This window comes from Phyllobates terribilis, unplaced genomic scaffold (assembly GCF_046119375.1).
Source record: "Phyllobates terribilis strain yellow unplaced genomic scaffold, ASM4611937v1 Scaffold_12__6_contigs__length_324123572, whole genome shotgun sequence".
Taxonomy (NCBI): Eukaryota; Metazoa; Chordata; class Amphibia; order Anura; family Dendrobatidae; genus Phyllobates; species Phyllobates terribilis.
Genome location: NW_027362772.1, coordinates 151,480,470 through 151,501,659, shown reverse-complemented (window position 1 = coordinate 151,501,659; position 21,190 = coordinate 151,480,470). Strand labels below are relative to the sequence as shown.

The window sequence follows — 21,190 nt, the reverse complement described above, 5'->3', positions numbered from 1 at the left end:
GTGACGCGCTTCCGGCACGGCCTTGTTAAATACCGCTGTCGGAGTTTGACAGCGGCATTTAACATGTTAACAGCCGCAGGTGGATCGCGATTCCACCCATGGCTGTTAGGGGCACATGATAACTGATCAGATCAGCTGTCATGTGCCGGGAAAAATGCGGGCTCAGCACTGGAGTCCACATGAAAGGGAGGGAGACAACCTTGGACGTACCTATACATCCAAGGTCGTAAAGGGGTTAAGGAAAAGGCACCACTAACCAAACAACACCATGAAGACCAAAGAGATCTCCAAACAAGTCAGGGACAAAGTTGTTGGGAAGTACAAGTCAGGGTTGGGTTAAAAAAAATATCCCAATCTCTGATGATCCCCGGAGCACCATCAAATCCATTATCATCCAATGGAAAGAACATGGTACCACAACAAACATGCCAAGAGAGTGCGCCCACCAACCAAAATTCTCAGCCCGGGCAATAAGGGCATTAATCAGAGAGGCAGCACAGAGACGAAAGGTAACCCTGAAGGAGCTGCAGGGTTCCCAAGCAGAGACTGGAGTATCTGTCCATACGACCACAATAAGCCGTACACTCCATAGAGGCGGCCTCTATGGAAGAGTGGACAGAAAAAAGCCTTTACTTAAACACAAAAATTGTAAAGCTCATTTTGAGTTTGCCAAAACACATATGGGAGAGTCCCCAAATGTATGGAGGAAGATGCTGTGGTCAGATGAGACCAAAATTGAACTTTTTGGCCACCAAGGTAAACACTATGGTGCCAAACCAACAGCTCATCACCCCAAGAACAGCATCCCCACAGTGAAACATGGTGGTGACAGCATCCTGCTGTGGGGATGTTTTTTGGCAGCAGGGACAAGGAAAATGGTCCGAGTTGAGGGGAAGATGGATGGCGCGAAATACAGGGATATTCTTGAGCAAAACCTGTTTCAGTCTCTCAGTGATTTGAGACTGGGATAGAGGTTCACCTTCCAACAAGACAATGACCCAAAGCATACTGCTAAAGCAACACTCGAGTGGTTTAAGGAGAAATGTGTAAATGTTTTGGAGTGGTCTAGTCAAAGCCCAGACCCTAATCCAACTGAGAATCTGTGCTCAGACTTGAAGATTGCTGTTCACCAGAGGAAACCATCTAACTTGAAGGAGCTGGAGCAGTTTTGCCTTGAGGAATGGGCAAAATCCCAGTGACAAGATGTGGAAAATTCATAGAGACTTATCCCAAGCGACTTGCAGCTGTAATTGCCACAAAACGAGGCTCTTCTAAAAGTACTGACTTTAGGAGGGGGTGAATAGTTATGCTCACTGAAGTTTTCAGTTATTTTGTCCTATTTGTTGTTTGCTTCACAAAAAACACAAATGTTCCCAGTTGTAGACGTGTCCTTTACATGAACTGATGCAAACCTTAAAAAAAATAGTGAGATTCAAGGTTGTGAGGTAGCAATATACGGAAAATGCCAAGGGGGTGAATACTTTCACAAGCCACTGCAGAAGGGCTCATGCACTGCTATGTATAGCACAAGCAGTCAGACCGTTGCAGTTTCAAGTGCCCTAAGGGCACTTATTAAATACAATAAGAAGTAAAAAATAAAAAGTTTTAAAAAATATGAAAAATGAAAAAAACAAAAAGTTCAAATCACCCTCTCTTGCCCCATTAAAAATAAAGCAAAAAAATTCCCACATATTTGGTATCGCTGTGTTAGTAAAAGTCCAATTTATCAAAATATAAAATTAATCCGATTGGTAAACGACATAATGAGAAAAAAAATCGCCAGAGTTAAGTTTTTTCGGGAAGCCACAACATTGCAATAAAATGCAATAAGAGGCGATCAAAACATTGTATCTTCCCCAAAATGGTATCAGTAAAGACATCAGAGCGCAAAAAATCAGCCCTCACCCAGCCCCAGATCCTGAAAAATTAAAACGTTTCGGATATCGGAAAATGGCGACACAAGCAAATTTTTTATTTTCTTTTTTTTACAAATGTCTGAATTTTTTTCACCATTTAAATAAAAAAAAAACTATACATATTTGGTATCTGCGTACTTGTGCTGACCTGGAGAATGATATTGCCAAGTCAGTTTTAAAATATAGTGAACATGGTAAAAAAAAAGAATAGTAATTTTACATCATTTAGACGCCGCCACAGAGTTTTCCCAGGTGAAGCCGCTTCGGAAAAACACTAGTGATGGTTTCCTAGTAGTGTGTGTCCACACTGAGTCCTTTTAAGTGAAACTCCAAATTTTTGAGGAGAAGTTTGGAGAGCTTCTGCTCCAAAAACTTACCAAAAAGACCCTGTGTGAACATACGCTTACGTAAGTTTCTATATGAAGCATTGATACATGAGTAAGACCGACTGGCCATGCAGGGGTATGGAAAAAGCTGCCTGACAATCCCTGAGCAGTAATTACAGCAGCCTTGGTTGTCAGACACTTTTCCCGAGAGCACATTGTCACCAAATTATAGAGGGACGTAGACGACTCCAGGATTGTCAGAGCCGTCTGCAGTTGGTTGTGTTTGGCTTCGTCTCTAGGTCACTCGTTGGCACCCTGGTACATTTACATTGCATCACGCCTAATCCTGATTCTCGCCCGACCACTTTTTTTTTTTCTCCATCTCCTCCAATAACTGTCAGTCAGTCTTCTCGGCTGTTCCGTCCTGAGGATGTCACTCAGGGGCCAACCCTGTTTTATGAGCCTTATAAATGCCAGCAATAAATCATTAACCCGCCGCTATCACTGAGGTGACACATTGACTCCGGCACGGCTTCCTTATTTGTGACTTTACTGAAATATACAAGGAACTGAGGGGATTGTCTGAATATTTCCTGACCCTGTTAGACACAGTTGGATATTTACTTTCAAGATGGATCGTATTGAAGATGGGGATTCAGAATACAATTCACATCCATTTGGAACAGGTAGGTAACAAGTTATTTGTCTGAGAATTTAACATTTTTCCAGTCTGCAGTATTTTATAGATCAGCTGTCTCCAACCTGGGGCTCTCTAGGCATTTTGCAAATACAACACCCAGCGTGTCCTCACGGAAACTGGACATTGGAGACCTCTGGTTGTCACATAGTTTGTTGGCTAGAAGCTCGATAAGAGGGTCAAGTCATTGGGTTGGTGTTATGGTTGGCGTTGCTTCCCACTTGTTTCATATGACAATTCAAGTGATGAGTAAAGCTGGTCATACAGATGCAAGACCCGGGGACCATAGCCGGAGACGAGACCAGATCAGTGTCGGCCCAGACCGGCGATTCCCAGCTCCGCTGCAGAAGACTAACCGGTGTTTCCCAAATTGCGGAATGGTGTCGGACTACTCTCATTTCCGGCTTTAATCCAGATTTTCTAACTACCCTTTCCCTGAAACTCCAAAGCGTTTAATTGTGTAGCCAGGCTCTTATTTATGCCGCCCATGTTTTGGACAATAGAAATTGGCAGACATGTTCCCTTTTATTTTTTGCGATTTCCATTTTTCCTCTCCTTTTTCAAAGAGTCATAACTTTTCTTGTTTTTGTCCGCTGACATAGACACGTGATGGCTTGTTGTTTTGCACAACGAGTTGTTGTTCATTCCTTTTACCATACAGAGTAGGGGCTTATTCACACATCAGTATTCGGTCAGTATTTTTCATCAGTATTTGCATGCCAAAACCAGGAGTGGAACAATCAGAGGAAAACTAAAATTTAAAGAGTGACACCTGTTTTGTGTTTGGGAGATACTTCTGATTTTGGCTTGCAAATAATGAGAGAATGGCAAAAAAAAAAATTCCAAGTGTGATAAAATTGTGAAAAACACAATTGTTTTTTTTTTTTTTGGGGGGGGGGGGTGTTTTTAGGGCTTTAATTGTGCAGTAAAACTGACCTGACAACATGATTCTCCAGGTCAGTATCATTACGGTGATACCAAACCTTATATAGTCACTTGTTATTTAGTGGCTTAAAAAAAATGGGATTGTGCCGCCATTTTCCAAGACCCATAACTTTTTTTTTTCCTCTTCAATGGGGCTTGTTTTTTTTTAGCATGGAGTGATAGTGTTTTTATTTATACCATTTTGGAGCAGTTTTTACATTCAATGGTTACATAGTTACATAGTTTATAAGGCCGAAAAAAGACAAGCGTCCAACAAGTTCAGCCTATTTCTTGTGCACTGCAGCTATTCCGCAGCGTTGATCCAGGGGAAGGCAACAAAAAACCATGCGGTATAGGCCAATTTACATCATTGAGGAAAAATTCACTTCCCGACACCAATCTGGCAGTCAGATTAAATCCCTGGATTAATTAACTAAGCATAAAATGTAATTTTATTGTTCTCAAGAAAGGCGTCCAGGCCTCTCTTGAACTCTTTAAGTGTTGAGCGGAATGTTTACACTGAGCGATGATCGGGAACAACAACGTTTGTAAATACAGTAGTTTGTAAAAGAACCTTAACCAAATCAATCCTCTAGTAACGAGATACCATCTTGGGATTTATTTACAAACATTTGGAAAACTTTTTTTTTTTTTTACCAAACTTTCTTCCTTTTTAAGACAAGCGCCTTAGGTAATGCAGCAGAACAATCCCAAGTTAAATGCTTATTCCAGGGCTACTATCTATCGGAAACCTCATCAACATAATAAAGGTGATCTTTACAGTGCCAGTAATTTGTGAGTGGGGAGAGGAAATGGGCTGATAAACACCCAGTCGCCTCTGTTGTGTCTCCATTGACAGTATACAGATGTGCTGGTGGTGGGGGAAAGGAGTTGTGAGAAATTTGATGCTATCCTCTATCAGGGATCATACACAAAGTACTGTGCAAACGTTTTAGGCAAGTGTAGAAAAAATGCTGCAAAGTTAGAATGGTTTCAAAAATAGAAGGGTTAATAATTTATTTTTATCAATTAAAATGCAAAGTGAAATTAAATCAATATTTGCTGTGATGGCACTTTCCATTGAAAACAGCATCAATTCTTCTGGGTACACTTGCGCAAAGTCTTAGATTTTGAAGGATGATAGTCAGGTGCATGAGTAATCAATTATACCAAACGTGAGGATGATCGTCATTTTCATATGTTGGTTGAAACACAGTCGTTAACAGAAACAGCTGTGTAGGAGGCTTAAAACTGGGTGAGGGACAGTTATACTCTGCTACAAAGGTGAGGTTGTAGAAGACGATCACAGGTCAGCAACAAGACACAAGGTAGTTATAGTGCATCAGCAAGGTCTCTCCCAGGCAAAGATTTCAAAGCAGACTGGGGTTTCCAAGATGTGCTGTTCAAGCTTATATGAAGAAGCACCTTTTGTTGCCATATTAGTGTAACATATTCTTAGGGGAATACAGTACACTAAGGCTGTATAGAGTTTCTGTAAAAATCTACACACTTTGTACAAATAGTTTTATCACATACAGGAGGCCTAATACATTGCTTCTTCAAAAGAAAGTATTCTGACAAAAAGTTGTTGTTACGGACTTACTTGGCGAGGTGGCTTCTGTAAGCTGTAGGTCAGGGTGATCAGTATGGACTGGAGGTGATGATGCAGCAGAAGTGAACTTGCCGGACAGCACATGGATTAGCGAGGACCAAGACAGCGGGGTCTGCAGGACTGCAGATGGGCAAGAAAACTCATAGCTGCCTGATCTGGCTTTAGAAAACTTTGGATGATGACATCAGAGATGATTGTTGGGCTACCAGAGGGAGCTGGTCATAGGAGAATGGAGCAAGGCCTGGCGCTGGAGCCAGGACAGGTGAGTCACAGATTGTATATTAGGCAATACCTCATAACTCCTTTCCTTCCCCCAAAAATCTATTTTACTATGCACCCTCCATTTTAACATATGTAGTGGATATCATTAGTCCACTTAGTCCAGAAAATCCAAAGGTCTTTGAGTCGGACTGCCCAGATTGGGGAGTACCATTTTTTACTTATGGACCAGTGGACCAAAACAATCCTGGCCTGCTGTGTAATATCCCTCAAATAAATGTAGACAATATTTATGCAGATAGAGAATGTGGTACAAATTAGAACAAAGACGGGCATGAGATGCGGGAGTCATAGAGGTTGGACCACAACTAATCAATATTTGATGGGTCTCTTTAAATTGGATTGGCAGACTTTGAAACTCCATATCATTCTATATAATTCTGTATAATCCTTTTTGAAAGTCTTTCCCAATATTAAAAAGATTTTCATTGGTCTCGATGGGTTTTGTTGTAATTTTTTTTAGATTTTTTTACCATTAGAGTTCTTTTCGTCTTCTATCTTGAGGAGCACAATGCTCCCTAGCCTCCCGACTTGCTGCTTGCTGGGAGCGGTGTGCTCCTGAAGATTAACAGCTCTGGTGTGGTTGAGCAGCCGGCATAAATTGAGTGTCCTGTAGTGCTGCTGACAGTGGCAACATTACCTCTGTAGCATCAGAGAAGAGTCGTTACATTGAACAGAGATCTGGCCAGGTTCAGAGCAGCACTTGCAAGCTCTATAGCAAAGAGCTTGCAAGCGCTGCACTCCTTGCCAAGGAAACCAGCCACCAATGATAGGAAAGGTGGACGGTAATCAACGAGCTGTAAACTATAGAATTACAAATTCCTCTGTTCTTGAGATTTTTATACAGAGGTAAATTCCAAAGTTTCTTGTTTTTATTCTACCCATTGACCAAAATAAGACAAAATCCCTTTACGGTCAATGGGCAACAGACTAAAAAACTGTTATAGTTAGAAAGTCGTCATCTTCAGAGTTAAAACCTACTGCAAACAACCTGATAGAAAAGCAGCAACACAACTGTATTCTGCAGTTTCCTCTGCAAGGACAAGGTTTTTTTTTTTTACACTTTTCAATTAAGAACAATCAAATAATTGGTGCATCTTTAAGTCCCATAGTGGGATTAAAAATAGTTTAAATAAAGTTTAGTAAAATTTAATTTAAAAAAATGTCCATAATTAAAAATAAATAAATAAATTGTAAGTTTTCAAAAAGACCCATAAATTAAAGTTAACATCACACAGTGAAAGATACAAAAAACGAAATATCAACAGCATCATTGCCATTGTTTCCCAACCTCCTACTTCCCCCAAAACATATTTCAAACTATTAAGTTACTTAATAATTTTTAAAAATTAGAAATGGTTCTATTAAACATGGCTTTAAAATAAAAGTAAACTTAAGACTATTGAAACATTTTAAAAAATATATCCGACACCCACAGAACTTATTTATCAGCCATTTTTTCTCTTTGGTGACATGTAATTTTTATCCTAATTCAGTAAATTCTTACAGCTACGGGGTTAATTCTATGAGGGACAAAACATTAACCACAAATATATGTATATAATCTGCAGATGTGATGTGGAAGACAGATGAGTCCCCAGAGTCGTCACTACGTTACCGGGGTCCTGAACAGCAGACATGGGCTGAAACCTTCCCGCCAACCAGGGAGAATGTTCTAGAAGACAAGTGGGTGGATATGTGGCTAGAGGATGAAAAGAAGCCCATAAAAGACCTTTACTGCTCTATGCAGAAGAAGAGAGAAATAAGGTAACTTCTCTATGACCAATTGTTTAAATCCAGTTTTTGGGTTAAATATATTTTTAAATATTTTTGGATTTTGGGCAATTATTTATTTATTTTTTGTACATATCACAATCTGTGTTAAAAAAAATAGAAATCTTATAATATCCCCAGTTGCCATTTAGGCTTTTTTTTTTAGACTCAACTTTCTGTTATTTCAGGAAACAACACATGTACATAGCTACAATGATCAGATCCTGACCATTCAGGTCTAATGAGAGTGTGAAAAGGTCATTATGAATGGTGGGAGAGCAGGGTCAGATTTGACATCACCTTTTGTGATTGGTGAGTCCTGTGTTATCAGCTGTGTATAGAGGTGTTACCAGTTATTGTAATCCTGCCTCTGCTGATAAGGAGTCTGCTGAAAGCTCTTACTGAAAGGTTTATAAGCACAAGCCCATTACAAGCTCACTAACTAATGCACCTAAGACTAAATTCACACATCCATTGGTCACGGTCCGTTTTTTTTCCTTGAATATATAGGAAGAAACAGGAGAGAAAAATTGCAAAGAAGACAGGATGGGAGTCCTGGAAAGAAGAACAGAGAAGATCCAGCCGAAAATTCAAGAGTATAGCATCAGGTGGTCTACAATACCTGGTTCTCTGGAAAGGCACCCTGCAAACTATAGGAGGTATGTGAGTAATAAAGGGGAATAACTAAACCAAATATTGAGGCTGATGATGGTTGTAATAGCACCAACATCCCAGGCTTTAATGACATCTCCTCTCTGCACAGTGACCTCTGCACAGGGTTCGGAGCATGCTCACAAAGCTCTTCTATAGGAGCGAATGAACATCTCTGGACCATGGATTACTGTGGTCCCTGTCCCTATTATAAAGCATATCTCTTAGGCAACATAGACCGCCTTACATCTACCATGTATGATTTAGAATACTGATGTCCTCCTAGGTGACAGAAGGTCCTGGGTGTGACTGCTACTTACACCCCAGTAGTAAATATAGAAATGGCTAAAAATTACAATCTGTCTTCATGAATATAATTTTTCTATCTACTATAGGTCAATTTGGCACCGGGATCCAATCATACTTCAGTTTTCTAAGGTTCTTGGTGCTCATGAACTTTGTGACATTCCTCCTGGTGGCCGGATTCATTGTGATTCCCAACATCGTCTTTAATGAATCGGGTTCAGAGCAGACTGTTATCATGGCTAACAGAAGCGGTGAGTTCTGTAAAGTCTGTGAATGGACTTGTAAGATAATGTCATGGGCTAGTTATATAGTATATGATGGGGTTAGGGGTCAGGCTGGGCAGCCGCATCCTTCACCACCAGAGCTCAGCTTTCATCTTCGTTTATTGGTCATTGTGCTTTAATCAAATGCTAGTTCTGATTTGCTGCAAAAGGCTTGGGTGTAATTGCTGGGGTAACATGGGTATAATTGCTGGGGTAACGTGGGTGTAACTGCTGGGGTAACATGGGTGTAACTGCTGGGGTAACATGGGTGTAACTGCTGGAGGTTACATGGGTGTAATTGCTGGGGTAACATGGGTGCAACTGCTAGGGTAACATGGGTGTAACTGCCGGGGTAACATGGGTGTAACTGCCGGGGTAACATGGGTGTAATTGCTGGGGTAACATGGGTGTAACTGCTGGGGTAACATGGGTGTAACTGCTAGGGTAACATGGGTGTAACTGCTAGGGTAACATGGGTGTAACTGCTAGGGTAACATGGGTGTAACTGCTGGGGTAACATGGGTGTAACTGCTGGGGTAATATGGGTGTAACTGCTGGGGTAACATGGGTGTAATTGCTGGGGTAAAATGGGTGTAACTGCTGGGGTAACATGGGTGTAACTGCTGGGGTAAAATCGGTGTAACTGCTTGGGTAACATGGGTGTAACTGCTAGGGTAACATGGGTGTAACTGCTAGGGTAACATGGGTGTAACTGCTGGGGTAACATGGGTGTAACTGCTGGGATAACATGGGTGTAACTGCTGGGGTAACATCGGTGTAACTGCTGGGGTAACATCGGTGTAACTGCTAGGGTAACATGGGTGTAACTGCTGGGGTAACATGGGTGTAACTGCTGGGATAACATGGGTGTAACTGCTGGGGTAACATCGGTGTAACTGCTAGGATAACATGGGTGTAACTGCTGGGATAACATGGGTGTAACTGCTGGGGTAACATGGGAGTAACTGCTGGGGTAACATGGGTGTAACTGCTAGGGTAACATGGGTGTAACTGCTAGGGTAACATGGGTGTAACTGCTAGGGTAACATGGGTTTAACTGAAAGGGTAACATGGCTGTAACTGCTAGGGTAACATGGGTGTAACTGCTGGGGTAACATCGGTGTAACTGCTAGGGTAACATGGGTGTAACTGCTGGGGTAACATGGGTATAACTGCTGGGGTAACATGGGTGTAACTGCTGGGGTAACATGGGTCTAACTGCTAGGGTAACATGGGTGTAACTGCTAGGGTAACATGGGTGTTACTGCTAGGGTAACATGGGTGTAACTGCTAGGGTAACATGGGTTTAACTGAAAGGGTAACATGGCTGTAACTGCTAGGTTAACGTGGGTGTAACTGCTAGGGTAACATGGGTGTAACTGCTGGGGTAACATGGGTGTAACTGCTAGGGTAACATGGGTGTAACTGCTGGGGTAACATGGGTATAACTGCTGGGGTAACATGGGTGTAACTGCTGGGGTAACATGGGTGTAACTGCTAGGGTAACATGGGTGTAACTGCTAGGGTAACATGGGTGTAACTGCTAGGGTAACATGGGTGTAACTGCTAGGGTAACATGGGTGTAACTGCTGGGGTAACATGGCTGTAATTGCTGGGGAAACATGGCTGTAACTGCTGGGGTAACATGGCTGTAACTGCTGGGGTAACATGTGTGTAACTGCTGGGGTAACATGGGTGTAACTGCTGGGGTAACATGGGTGTAACTGCCGGGGTAACATGGGTGTAACTGCTGGGGTAACATGGGTGTAACTGCTGGGGTAACATGGGTGTAACTGCCGGGGTAACATGGGTGTAACTGCCGGGGTAACATGGGTGTAACTGCTGGGGTAACATGGCTGTAACTGCTAGGGTAACATGGGTGCAACTGCTGGGGTAACGTGGCTGTAACTGCCGGGGTAACATGGCTGTAACTGCCGGGGTAACATGGCTGTAACTGCCGGGGTAACATGGCTGTAACTGCCGGGGTAACATGACTGTAACTGCCGGGGTAACATGGGTGTAACTGCTGGGGTAACATGGGTGTAACTGCTGGGGTAACATGGGTGTAACTGCTGGGGTAACATGGGTGTAACTGCTAGGGTAACATGAGTGTAACTGCTAGGGTAACATGGGTGTAACTGCTGTGGTAACATCGGTGTAACTGCTGAGGTAACATTGGTGTAACTGCTGGGTTAACATGGGTGTAACTGCCTGGGTAACATGGGTGTAAATGCCGGGGTAACATGGGTGTAACTGCCTGGGTAACATGGGTGTAAATGCCGGGGTAACATGGGTGTAACTGCTAGGGTAACATGGGTGTAACTGCTGGAGTAACATGGGTGTAATTTCCGGGGTAACATGGGTGTAACTGCTAGGGTAACATGGGTGTAACTGCGGGGGTAACATGTGTGTAACTGTTGAGGTAACATGGGTGTAACTGAAAGGGTAACTTGGTTGTAACTGCTGGGGTAACATGGGTGTAACTGCTGGGTTAACAGGGGTGTAACTGCTAGGGTAACATGGGTGTAACTGCTAGGGTAACATGGGTGTAACTGCTAGGGTAACTTGGGTGTACCTGCTGGGGTAACATGGGTGTAACTGCTGGGGTAACATGCGTATAACTGCTGGGGTAACATGCGTGTAACTGCTGGGGTAACATGGGTGTAATTGTTAGGGTAACATGGGTGTAACTGCTGGTGTAACATGGGTGTAACTGCTGGGGTAACATGCATGTAACTGCTAGCTTAACAAGGGTGTAACTGCTAGGGTAACATGGGTGTAACTGCTGGGGTAACATGGGTGTAACTGCTGGGGTAACATGGGTGTAACTGCTGGAATAGCATGGGTGTAACTGCCGGGGTAACATGGGTGTAACTGCCGGGGTAACATGGGTGTAACTGCTAGGGTAACATGGGTGTAATTGCTGGGGTAGCATGGGTGCAACTGCTAGGGTAACATGGGTGTAACTGCCGGGGTAACATGGGTGTAACTGCTAGGGTAACATGGGTGTAATTGCTGGGGTAACATGGGTGTAACTGCTGGGGTAACATGGGTGTAACTGCTAGGGTAACATGGGTGTAACTGCTAGGGTAACATGGGTGTAACTGCTGGGGTAACATGGGTGTAACTGCTGGGGTAATATGGGTGTAACTGCTGGGGTAACATGGGTGTAATTGCTGGGGTAACATGGGTGTAATTGCTGGGGTAAAATGGGTGTAACTGCTGGGGTAACATGGGTGTAACTGCTGGGGTAAAATCGGAGTAACTGCTTGGGTAACATGGGTGTAACTGCTAGGGTAACATGGGTGTAACTGCTAGGGTAACATGGGTGTAACTGCTGGGGTAACATGGGTGTAACTGCTGGGATAACATGGGTGTAACTGCTGGGGTAACATGGGTGTAACTGCTAGGATAACATGGGTGTAACTGCTGGGGTAACATGGGTGTAACTGCTGGGGTAACATGGGAGTTACTGCTGGGGTAACATGGGAGTTACTGCTGGGGTAACATGGGTGTAACTGCTAGGGTAACATGGGTGTAACTGCTAGGGTAACATGGGTTTAACTGAAAGGGTAACATGGCTGTAACTGCTAGGTTAACGTGGGTGTAACTGCTAGGGTAACATGGGTGTAACTGCTGGGGTAACATGGGTGTAACTGCTAGGGTAACATGGGTGTAACTGCTAGGGTAACATGGGTGTAACTGCTAGGGTAACATGGGTGTAACTGCTGGGGTAACATGGGTGTAACTGCTGGGGTAACATGGCTGTAACTGCTGGGGTAACATGGCTGTAATTGCTGGGGTAACATGGCTGTAACTGCTGCAGTAACATGGGTGTAACTGCTGGGGTAACATGGGTGTAACTGCCGGGGTAACATGGGTGTAACTGCTGGGGTAACATGGGTGTAACTGCTAGGGTAACATGGGTGCAACTGCCGGGGTAACATGGCTGTAACTGCCGGGGTAACATGGCTGTAACTGTCGGGGTAACATGGGTGTAACTGCCGGGTGTAACATGGGTATAACTGCCGGGGTAACATGGGTGTAGCTGCTGGGGTAACATGGGTGTAACTGCTAGGGTAACATGGGTGTAACTGCTGGTGTAACATGGGTGTAACTGCTGGGGTAACATGCATGTAAGTGCTAGGTTAACAAGGGTGTAACTGCTAGGGTAACATGGGTGTAACTGCTGGGGTAACATGGGTGTAACTGCTAGGGTAACATGGGTGTAACTGCTGGGGTAACATGGCTGTAACTGCTGGGGTAACATGAGTGTAACTGCTGGGGTAACATGGGTGTAACTGCTGGGGTAACATGGGTGTTACTGCTGGGGTAACATGGGTGTAACTGCTGGGGTAACATGGCTGTAAATGCTGGGATAACATGGGTAGAAACTGCTGGGGTAACATGGGTGTAACTGCTGGGGTAACATGGGTGTTACTGTTAGGATAACATGGGTGTAACTGCTGGGGTAGCTTGGGTGAAACTGCTGGGGTAAAATGGATGTAACTGCTAGGGTAACATGGCTGTAACTCCTGGGGTAACATGGGTGTAACTGCTGGGGTAAAATGGGTGTAACTGCTAGGGTAACATGGGTGTAACTGCTAGGGTAACATGGGTGTAACAGCTGGGGTAACATGGCTGTAACTGCTGGGGTCACATGGCTGTAATTTCTGGGGTAACATGACTGTAACTGCTGGGATAACATGGGTGTAACTGCTAGGGTAACATGGGTGTAACTGCTAGAGTAACATGGGTGTAACTGCTAGAGTAACATGGGTGTAACTGCTGGGGTAACATGGGTGTAACTGCTGGGGTAACATGGGTGTTACTGCTGGGGTAACATGGGTAGAAACTGCTAGGGTAACATGGGTGTTACTGCTAGGATAACATGGGTGTAACTGCTGGGGTAACATGGGTAGAAACTGCTAGGGTAACATGGGTGTTACTGCTAGGATAACATGGGTGTAACTGCTGGGGTAACATGGGTGTAACTGCTGGGGTAACGTGGGTGTAACTGCTGGGGTAACATGGGTGTAACTGCTGGGGTAACATGGGTGTTACTGCTAGGATAACATGGGTGTAACTGCCAGGTTAACATGGGTGTAACTGCTGGGGTAACATGGGTGTAACTGCTGGGGTAACATGGGTGTAACTGCTGGGGTAACATGGGTGTAACTGCTAGGGTAACATGGGTGTAATTGCTAGGGTAACATGGCTGTAAGTTCTGGGGTGACATGGGTGTAACTGCTGGGGTAACAAGGGTGTAACTGCTGGGGTAACATGGGTGTAACTGCTAAGGTAACATGGCTGTAACTGCTGGGGTAGCATGGGTGTAACTGCTGGGGTAACGTGTGTAACTGCTGGGGTAACATGGGTGTAACTTCTAGGGTAACATGGGTGTAACTTCTGGGGTAACATAGGTGTAACTGCTAGGGTAACATGGGTGTAACTGCTAGGGCAACATGGGTGTAACTGCTGGGGTAACATGGGTGTAACTGCTGGGGTAACATGGGTGTAACTGCTGGGGTAACATGGGTGTAACTTCTAAGGTAATATGGGTGTAACTGCTGGGGTAACATGGGTGTAACTGCTAGGGTAACATGGGTGTAACTGCTGGGGTAACATGCGTGTAACTTCTGGGGTAACATGGGTGTAACTGCGGGGGTAACATGGGTGTAACTGCGAAGGTAACATGGGTGTAACTGCTGGGGTAACATGGGTGTAACTGCTGTGTTAACATGGGTGTAACTGCCGGGGTACCATGGGTGTAACTGCCAGAGTAACATGGGTGTAACTGCCGGGGTAACATGGGTGTAACTGCTGAGGTAACATGGGTGTAACTGAAAGGGTAACTTGGGTGTAACTGTTGGGGTAACATGGGTGTAACTGCTGGGGTAACATGGGTGTAACTGCTGGTGTAATATGGGTGTAACTGCTGGGGTAACATGGGTGTAACTGCTAGGGTAACATGGGTGTAACTGCTGGGAGTAACATGGGTGTAACTGCTAGGGTATCATGGGTGTAACTGCTGGGGTAACATGGGTGTAACTGCTGGGGTACCATGGGTGTAACTGCAAGGGTAACATGAGTGTAACTGCTAGGGTAACATGGCTGTAACTGCTGGGGTAACATGGCTGTAACTGCTGGGGTAACATGGGTGTAACTGCCGGGGTAACATGGGTGTAACTGGTGGGGTAAGATGGGTGTAACTGCTAGGGTAAGATGGGTGTAACTGCTGGAGGTAACATGGGTGTAATTGCTGGGGGTAACATGGATGTAACTGCTGGGATAACATGGGTGTAACTGCTAGTGTAACATGGGTGTAACTGCTGGGGTAACATGCATGTAACTGCTGGGGTAACATGGGTGTAACTGCCGGGGTACCATGGGTGTAACTGCTAGGGTAACATGGGTGTAACTACTGGGGCAACATGGGTGTAACTGCCGGGGTACCATGGGTGTAATTGCTGGGGTAACATGGGTGTAACTGCTAGGGTATCATGGGTGTAACTGCTGGGGTAACATGGGTGTAACTGCCGGGGAACCATGGGTGTAACCGCTAGGGTAACATGGGTGTAACTGCCGGGGTAACATGGGTGTAACTGCTGGGGTAACATGGGTGTAACTGCCGGGGTAACATGGGTGTAACTGCTGAGGTAACATGGGTGTAACTGCCGGGGAACCATGGGTGTAACCGCTAGGGTAACATGGGTGTAACTGCCGGGGTAACATGGGTGTAACTGCTAGGGTAACATGGGTGTAACTGCTAGGGTAACATGGGTGTAACTGCTAGGATAACATGGGTGTAACTGCTAGGGTAACATGGGTGTAACTGCTAGGGTGACATGGGTGTAACTGCTAGGGTAACTTGGGTGTAACTGCTGGGGTAACATGGGTGTAACTGCTAGGGTTACATGCGTGTAACTGCTAGGGTAACATGGGTGTAACTGCTAGGATAACATGGGTGTAACTGCTAGGGTAACATGGGTGTAACTGCTAGGGTGACATGGGTGTAACTGCTAGGGTAACTTGGGTGTAACTGCTGGGGTAACATGGGTGTAACTGCTAGGGTTACATGCGTGTAACTGCTAGGGTAACATGGGTGTAACTGCTAGGTAACATGGGTGTAACTGATAGGGTAACATGGGTGTAACTGATAGGGTAACATGGGTGTAACTGCTGAGGTAACATGGGTGTAACTGAAAGGGTAACTTGGGTGTAACTGTTGGGGTAACATGGGTGTAACTGCTGGGGTAACATGGGTGTAACTGCTGGTGTAATATGGGTGTAACTGCTGGGGTAACATGGGTGTAACTGCTAGGGTAACATGGGTGTAACTGCTGTGGTAACATCGGTGTAACTGCTGAGGTAACATTGGTGTAACTGCTGGGTTAACATGGGTGTAACTGCCTGGGTAACATGGGTGTAAATGCCGGGGTAACATGGGTGTAACTGCCTGGGTAACATGGGTGTAAATGCCGGGGTAACATGGGTGTAACTGCTAGGGTAACATGGGTGTAACTGCTGGAGTAACATGGGTGTAATTTCCGGGGTAACATGGGTGTAACTGCTAGGGTAACATGGGTGTAACTGCGGGGGTAACATGTGTGTAACTGTTGAGGTAACATGGGTGTAACTGAAAGGGTAACTTGGTTGTAACTGCTGGGGTAACATGGGTGTAACTGCTGGGTTAACAGGGGTGTAACTGCTAGGGTAACATGGGTGTAACTGCTAGGGTAACATGGGTGTAACTGCTAGGGTAACTTGGGTGTACCTGCTGGGGTAACATGGGTGTAACTGCTGGGGTAACATGCGTATAACTGCTGGGGTAACATGCGTGTAACTGCTGGGGTAACATGGGTGTAATTGTTAGGGTAACATGGGTGTAACTGCTGGTGTAACATGGGTGTAACTGCTGGGGTAACATGCATGTAACTGCTAGCTTAACAAGGGTGTAACTGCTAGGGTAACATGGGTGTAACTGCTGGGGTAACATGGGTGTAACTGCTGGGGTAACATGGGTGTAACTGCTGGAATAGCATGGGTGTAACTGCCGGGGTAACATGGGTGTAACTGCCGGGGTAACATGGGTGTAACTGCTAGGGTAACATGGGTGTAATTGCTGGGGTAGCATGGGTGCAACTGCTAGGGTAACATGGGTGTAACTGCCGGGGTAACATGGGTGTAACTGCTAGGGTAACATGGGTGTAATTGCTGGGGTAACATGGGTGTAACTGCTGGGGTAACATGGGTGTAACTGCTAGGGTAACATGGGTGTAACTGCTGGGGTAACATGGGTGTAACTGCTGGGGTAATATGGGTGTAACTGCTGGGGTAACATGGGTGTAATTGCTGGGGTAACATGGGTGTAATTGCTGGGGTAAAATGGGTGTAACTGCTGGGGTAACATGGGTGTAACTGCTGGGGTAAAATCGGAGTAACTGCTTGGGTAACATGGGTGTAACTGCTAGGGTAACATGGGTGTAACTGCTAGGGTAACATGGGTGTAACTGCTGGGGTAACATGGGTGTAACTGCTGGGATAACATGGGTGTAACTGCTGGGGTAACATGGGTGTAACTGCTAGGATAACATGGGTGTAACTGCTGGGGTAACATGGGTGTAACTGCTGGGGTAACATGGGAGTTACTGCTGGGGTAACATGGGTGTAACTGCTGGGGTAACATGGGTGTAACTGCTAGGGTAACATGGGTGTAACTGCTAGGGTAACATGGGTTTAACTGAAAGGGTAACATGGCTGTAACTGCTAGGTTAACGTGGGTGTAACTGCTAGGGTAACATGGGTGTAACTGCTGGGGTAACATGGGTGTAACTGCTAGGGTAACATGGGTGTAACTGCTAGGGTAACATGGGTGTAACTGCTGGGGTAACATGGCTGTAACTGCTGGGGTAACATGGCTGTAATTGCTGGGGTAACATGGCTGTAACTGCTGGGGTAACATGGGTGTAACTGCCGGGGTAACATGGGTGTAACTGCTGGGGTAACATGGGTGTAACTGCTAGGGTAACATGGGTGCAACTGCCGGGGTAACATGGCTGTAACTGCCGGGGTAACATGGCTGTAACTGTCGGGGTAACATGGGTGTAACTGCCGGGTGTAACATGGGTATAACTGCCGGGGTAACATGGGTGTAGCTGCTGGGGTAACATGGGTGTAACTGCTGTGGTAACATCGGTGTAACTGCTGAGGTAACATGGCTGTAACTGCTGGGGTCACATGGCTGTAATTTCTGGGGTAACATGACTGTAACTGCTGGGATAACATGGGTGTAACTGCTAGGGTAACATGGGTGTAACTGCTAGAGTAACATGGGTGTAACTGCTAGAGTAACATGGGTGTAACTGCTGGGGTAACATGGGTGTAACTGCTGGGGTAACATGGGTGTTACTGCTGGGGTAACATGGGTAGAAACTGCTAGGGTAACATGGGTGTTACTGCTAGGATAACATGGGTGTAACTGCTGGGGTAACATGGGTGTAACTGCTGGGGTAACGTGGGTGTAACTGCTGGGGTAACATGGGTGTAACTGCTGGGGTAACATGGGTGTAACTGCTGGGGTAACGTGGGTGTAACTGCTGGGGTAACATGGGTGTAACTGCTGGGGTAACATGGGTGTTACTGCTAGGATAACATGGGTGTAACTGCCAGGTTAACATGGGTGTAACTGCTGGGGTAACATGGGTGTAACTGCTGGGGTAGCATGGGTGTAACTGCTGGGGTAACATGGGTGTAACTGCTAGGGTAACATGGGTGTAATTGCTAGGGTAACATGGCTGTAAGTTCTGGGGTGACATGGGTGTAACTGCTGGGGTAACAAGGGTGTAACTGCTGGGGTAACATGGGTGTAACTGCTAAGGTAACATGGCTGTAACTGCTGGGGTAGCATGGGTGTAACTGCTGGGGTAACATGGGTGTAACTGCTGGGGTAACATGGGTGTAACTTCTAGGGTAACATGGGTGTAACTTCTCGGGTAACATAGGTGTAACTGCTAGGGTAACATGGGTGTAACTGCTAGGGCAACATCGGTGTAACTGCTGGGGTAACATGGGTGTAACTGCTGGGGTAACATGGGTGTAACTGCTGGGGTAACATGGGTGTAACTTCTAAGGTAATATGGGTGTAACTGCTGGGGTAACATGGGTGTAACTGCTAGGGTAACATGGGTGTAACTGCTGGGGTAACATGCGTGTAACTTCTGGGGTAACATGGGTGTAACTGCGGGGGTAACATGGGTGTAACTGCGAAGGTAACATGGGTGTAACTGCTGGGGTAACATGGGTGTAACTGCTGTGTTAACATGGGTGTAACTGCCGGGGTACCATGGGTGTAACTGCCAGAGTAACATGGGTGTAACTGCCGGGGTAACATGGGTGTAACTTCTGAGGTAACATGGGTGTAACTGAAAGGGTAACTTGGGTGTAACTGTTGGGGTAACATGGGTGTAACTGCTGGGGTAACATGGGTGTAACTGCTGGTGTAATATGGGTGTAACTGCTGGGGTAACATGGGTGTAACTGCTAGGGTAACATGGGTGTAACTGCTGGGAGTAACATGGGTGTAACTGCTAGGGTATCATGGGTGTAACTGCTGGGGTAACATGGGTGTAACTGCTGGGGTACCATGGGTGTAACTGCAAGGGTAACATGAGTGTAACTGCTAGGGTAACATGGCTGTAACTGCTGGGGTAACATGGCTGTAACTGCTGGGGTAACATGGGTGTAACTGCCGGGGTAACATGGGTGTAACTGGTGGGGTAAGATGGGTGTAACTGCTAGGGTAAGATGGGTGTAACTGCTGGAGGTAACATGGGTGTAATTGCTGGGGGTAACATGGATGTAACTGCTGGGATAACATGGGTGTAACTGCTAGTGTAACATGGGTGTAACTGCTGGGGTAACATGCATGTAACTGCTGGGGTAACATGGGTGTAACTGCCGGGGTACCATGGGTGTAACTGCTAGGGTAACATGGGTGTAACTACTGGGGCAACATGGGTGTAACTGCCGGGGTACCATGGGTGTAATTGCTGGGGTAACATGGGTGTAACTGCTAGGGTATCATGGGTGTAACTGCTGGGGTAACATGGGTGTAACTGCTGAGGTAACATGGGTGTAACTGCCGGGGAACCATGGGTGTAACCGCTAGGGTAACATGGGTGTAACTGCCGGGGTAACATGGGTGTAACTGCTGGGGTAACATGGGTGTAACTGCTGTGTTAACATGGGTGTAACTGCCGGGGTACCATGGGTGTAACTGCCAGGGTAACATGGGTGTAACTGCCGGGGTAACATGGGTGTAACTGCTGAGGTAACTTGGGTGTAACTGAAAGGGTAACTTGGGTGTAACTGTTGGGGTAACATGGGTGTAACTGCTGGGGTAACATGGGTGTAACTGCTGGGTTAACAGGGGTGTAACTGCTAGGGTAACATGGGTGTAACTGCTAGGGCAACATGGGTGTAACTGCTAAGATAACATGGGTGTAACTGCTAGGGTAACATGGGTGTAACTGCTAGGGTGACATGGGTGTAACTGCTAGGGTAACTTGGGTGTAACTGCTGGGGTAACATGGGTGTAACTGCTAGGGTTACATGCGTGTAACTGCTAGGGTAACATGGGTGTAACTGCTAGGATAACATGGGTGTAACTGCTAGGGTAACATGGGTGTAACTGCTAGGGTGACATGGGTGTAACTGCTAGGGTAACTTGGGTGTAACTGCTGGGGTAACATGGGTGTAACTGCTAGGGTTACATGCGTGTAACTGCTAGGGTAACATGGGTGTAACTGCTAGGTAACATGGGTGTAACTGATAGGGTAACATGGGTGTAACTGCTGAGGTAACATGGGTGTAACTGAAAGGGTAACTTGGGTGTAACTGTTGGGGTAACATGGGTGTAACTGCTGGGGTAACATGGGTGTAACTGCTGGTGTAATATGGGTGTAACTGCTGGGGTAACATGGGTGTAACTGCTAGGGTAACATGGGTGTAACTGCTGGGAGTAACATGGGTGTAACTGCTAGGGTATCATGGGTGTAACTGCTGGGGTAACATGGGTGTAACTGCTGGGGTACCATGGGTGTAACTGCAAGGGTAACATGAGTGTAACTGCTAGGGTAACATGGCTGTAACTGCTGGGGTAACATGGCTGTAACTGCTGGGGTAACATGGGTGTAACTGCCGGGGTAACATGGGTGTAACTGGTGGGGTAAGATGGGTGTAACTGCTAGGGTAAGATGGGTGTAACTGCTGGAGGTAACATGGGTGTAATTGCTGGGGGTAACATGGATGTAACTGCTGGGATAACATGGGTGTAACTGCTAGTGTAACATGGGTGTAACTGCTGGGGTAACATGCATGTAACTGCTGGGGTAACATGGGTGTAACTGCCGGGGTACCATGGGTGTAACTGCTAGGGTAAC

The 21,190-nt window shown here is 45.8% G+C and overlaps 1 protein-coding gene across 1 annotated transcript in view; it reads left to right on the top strand.

The window, feature by feature from the left end:
• Positions 1–2,619: 2,619 nt before the first annotated feature.
• The window catches only part of TMC4 (transmembrane channel like 4), a 115,119-nt gene continuing 96,548 nt past the window's right edge, over positions 2,620–21,190 (top strand). Inside the window, exons 1-4 of the mRNA XM_073656392.1 lie at positions 2,620–2,928; positions 7,326–7,521; positions 8,038–8,186; positions 8,574–8,735. Of these exons, the coding sequence (XP_073512493.1) occupies positions 2,874–2,928; positions 7,326–7,521; positions 8,038–8,186; positions 8,574–8,735 (562 nt within the window). The 5' untranslated portion in view covers positions 2,620–2,873. The remainder of the gene's footprint in view (positions 2,929–7,325; positions 7,522–8,037; positions 8,187–8,573; positions 8,736–21,190) is intronic.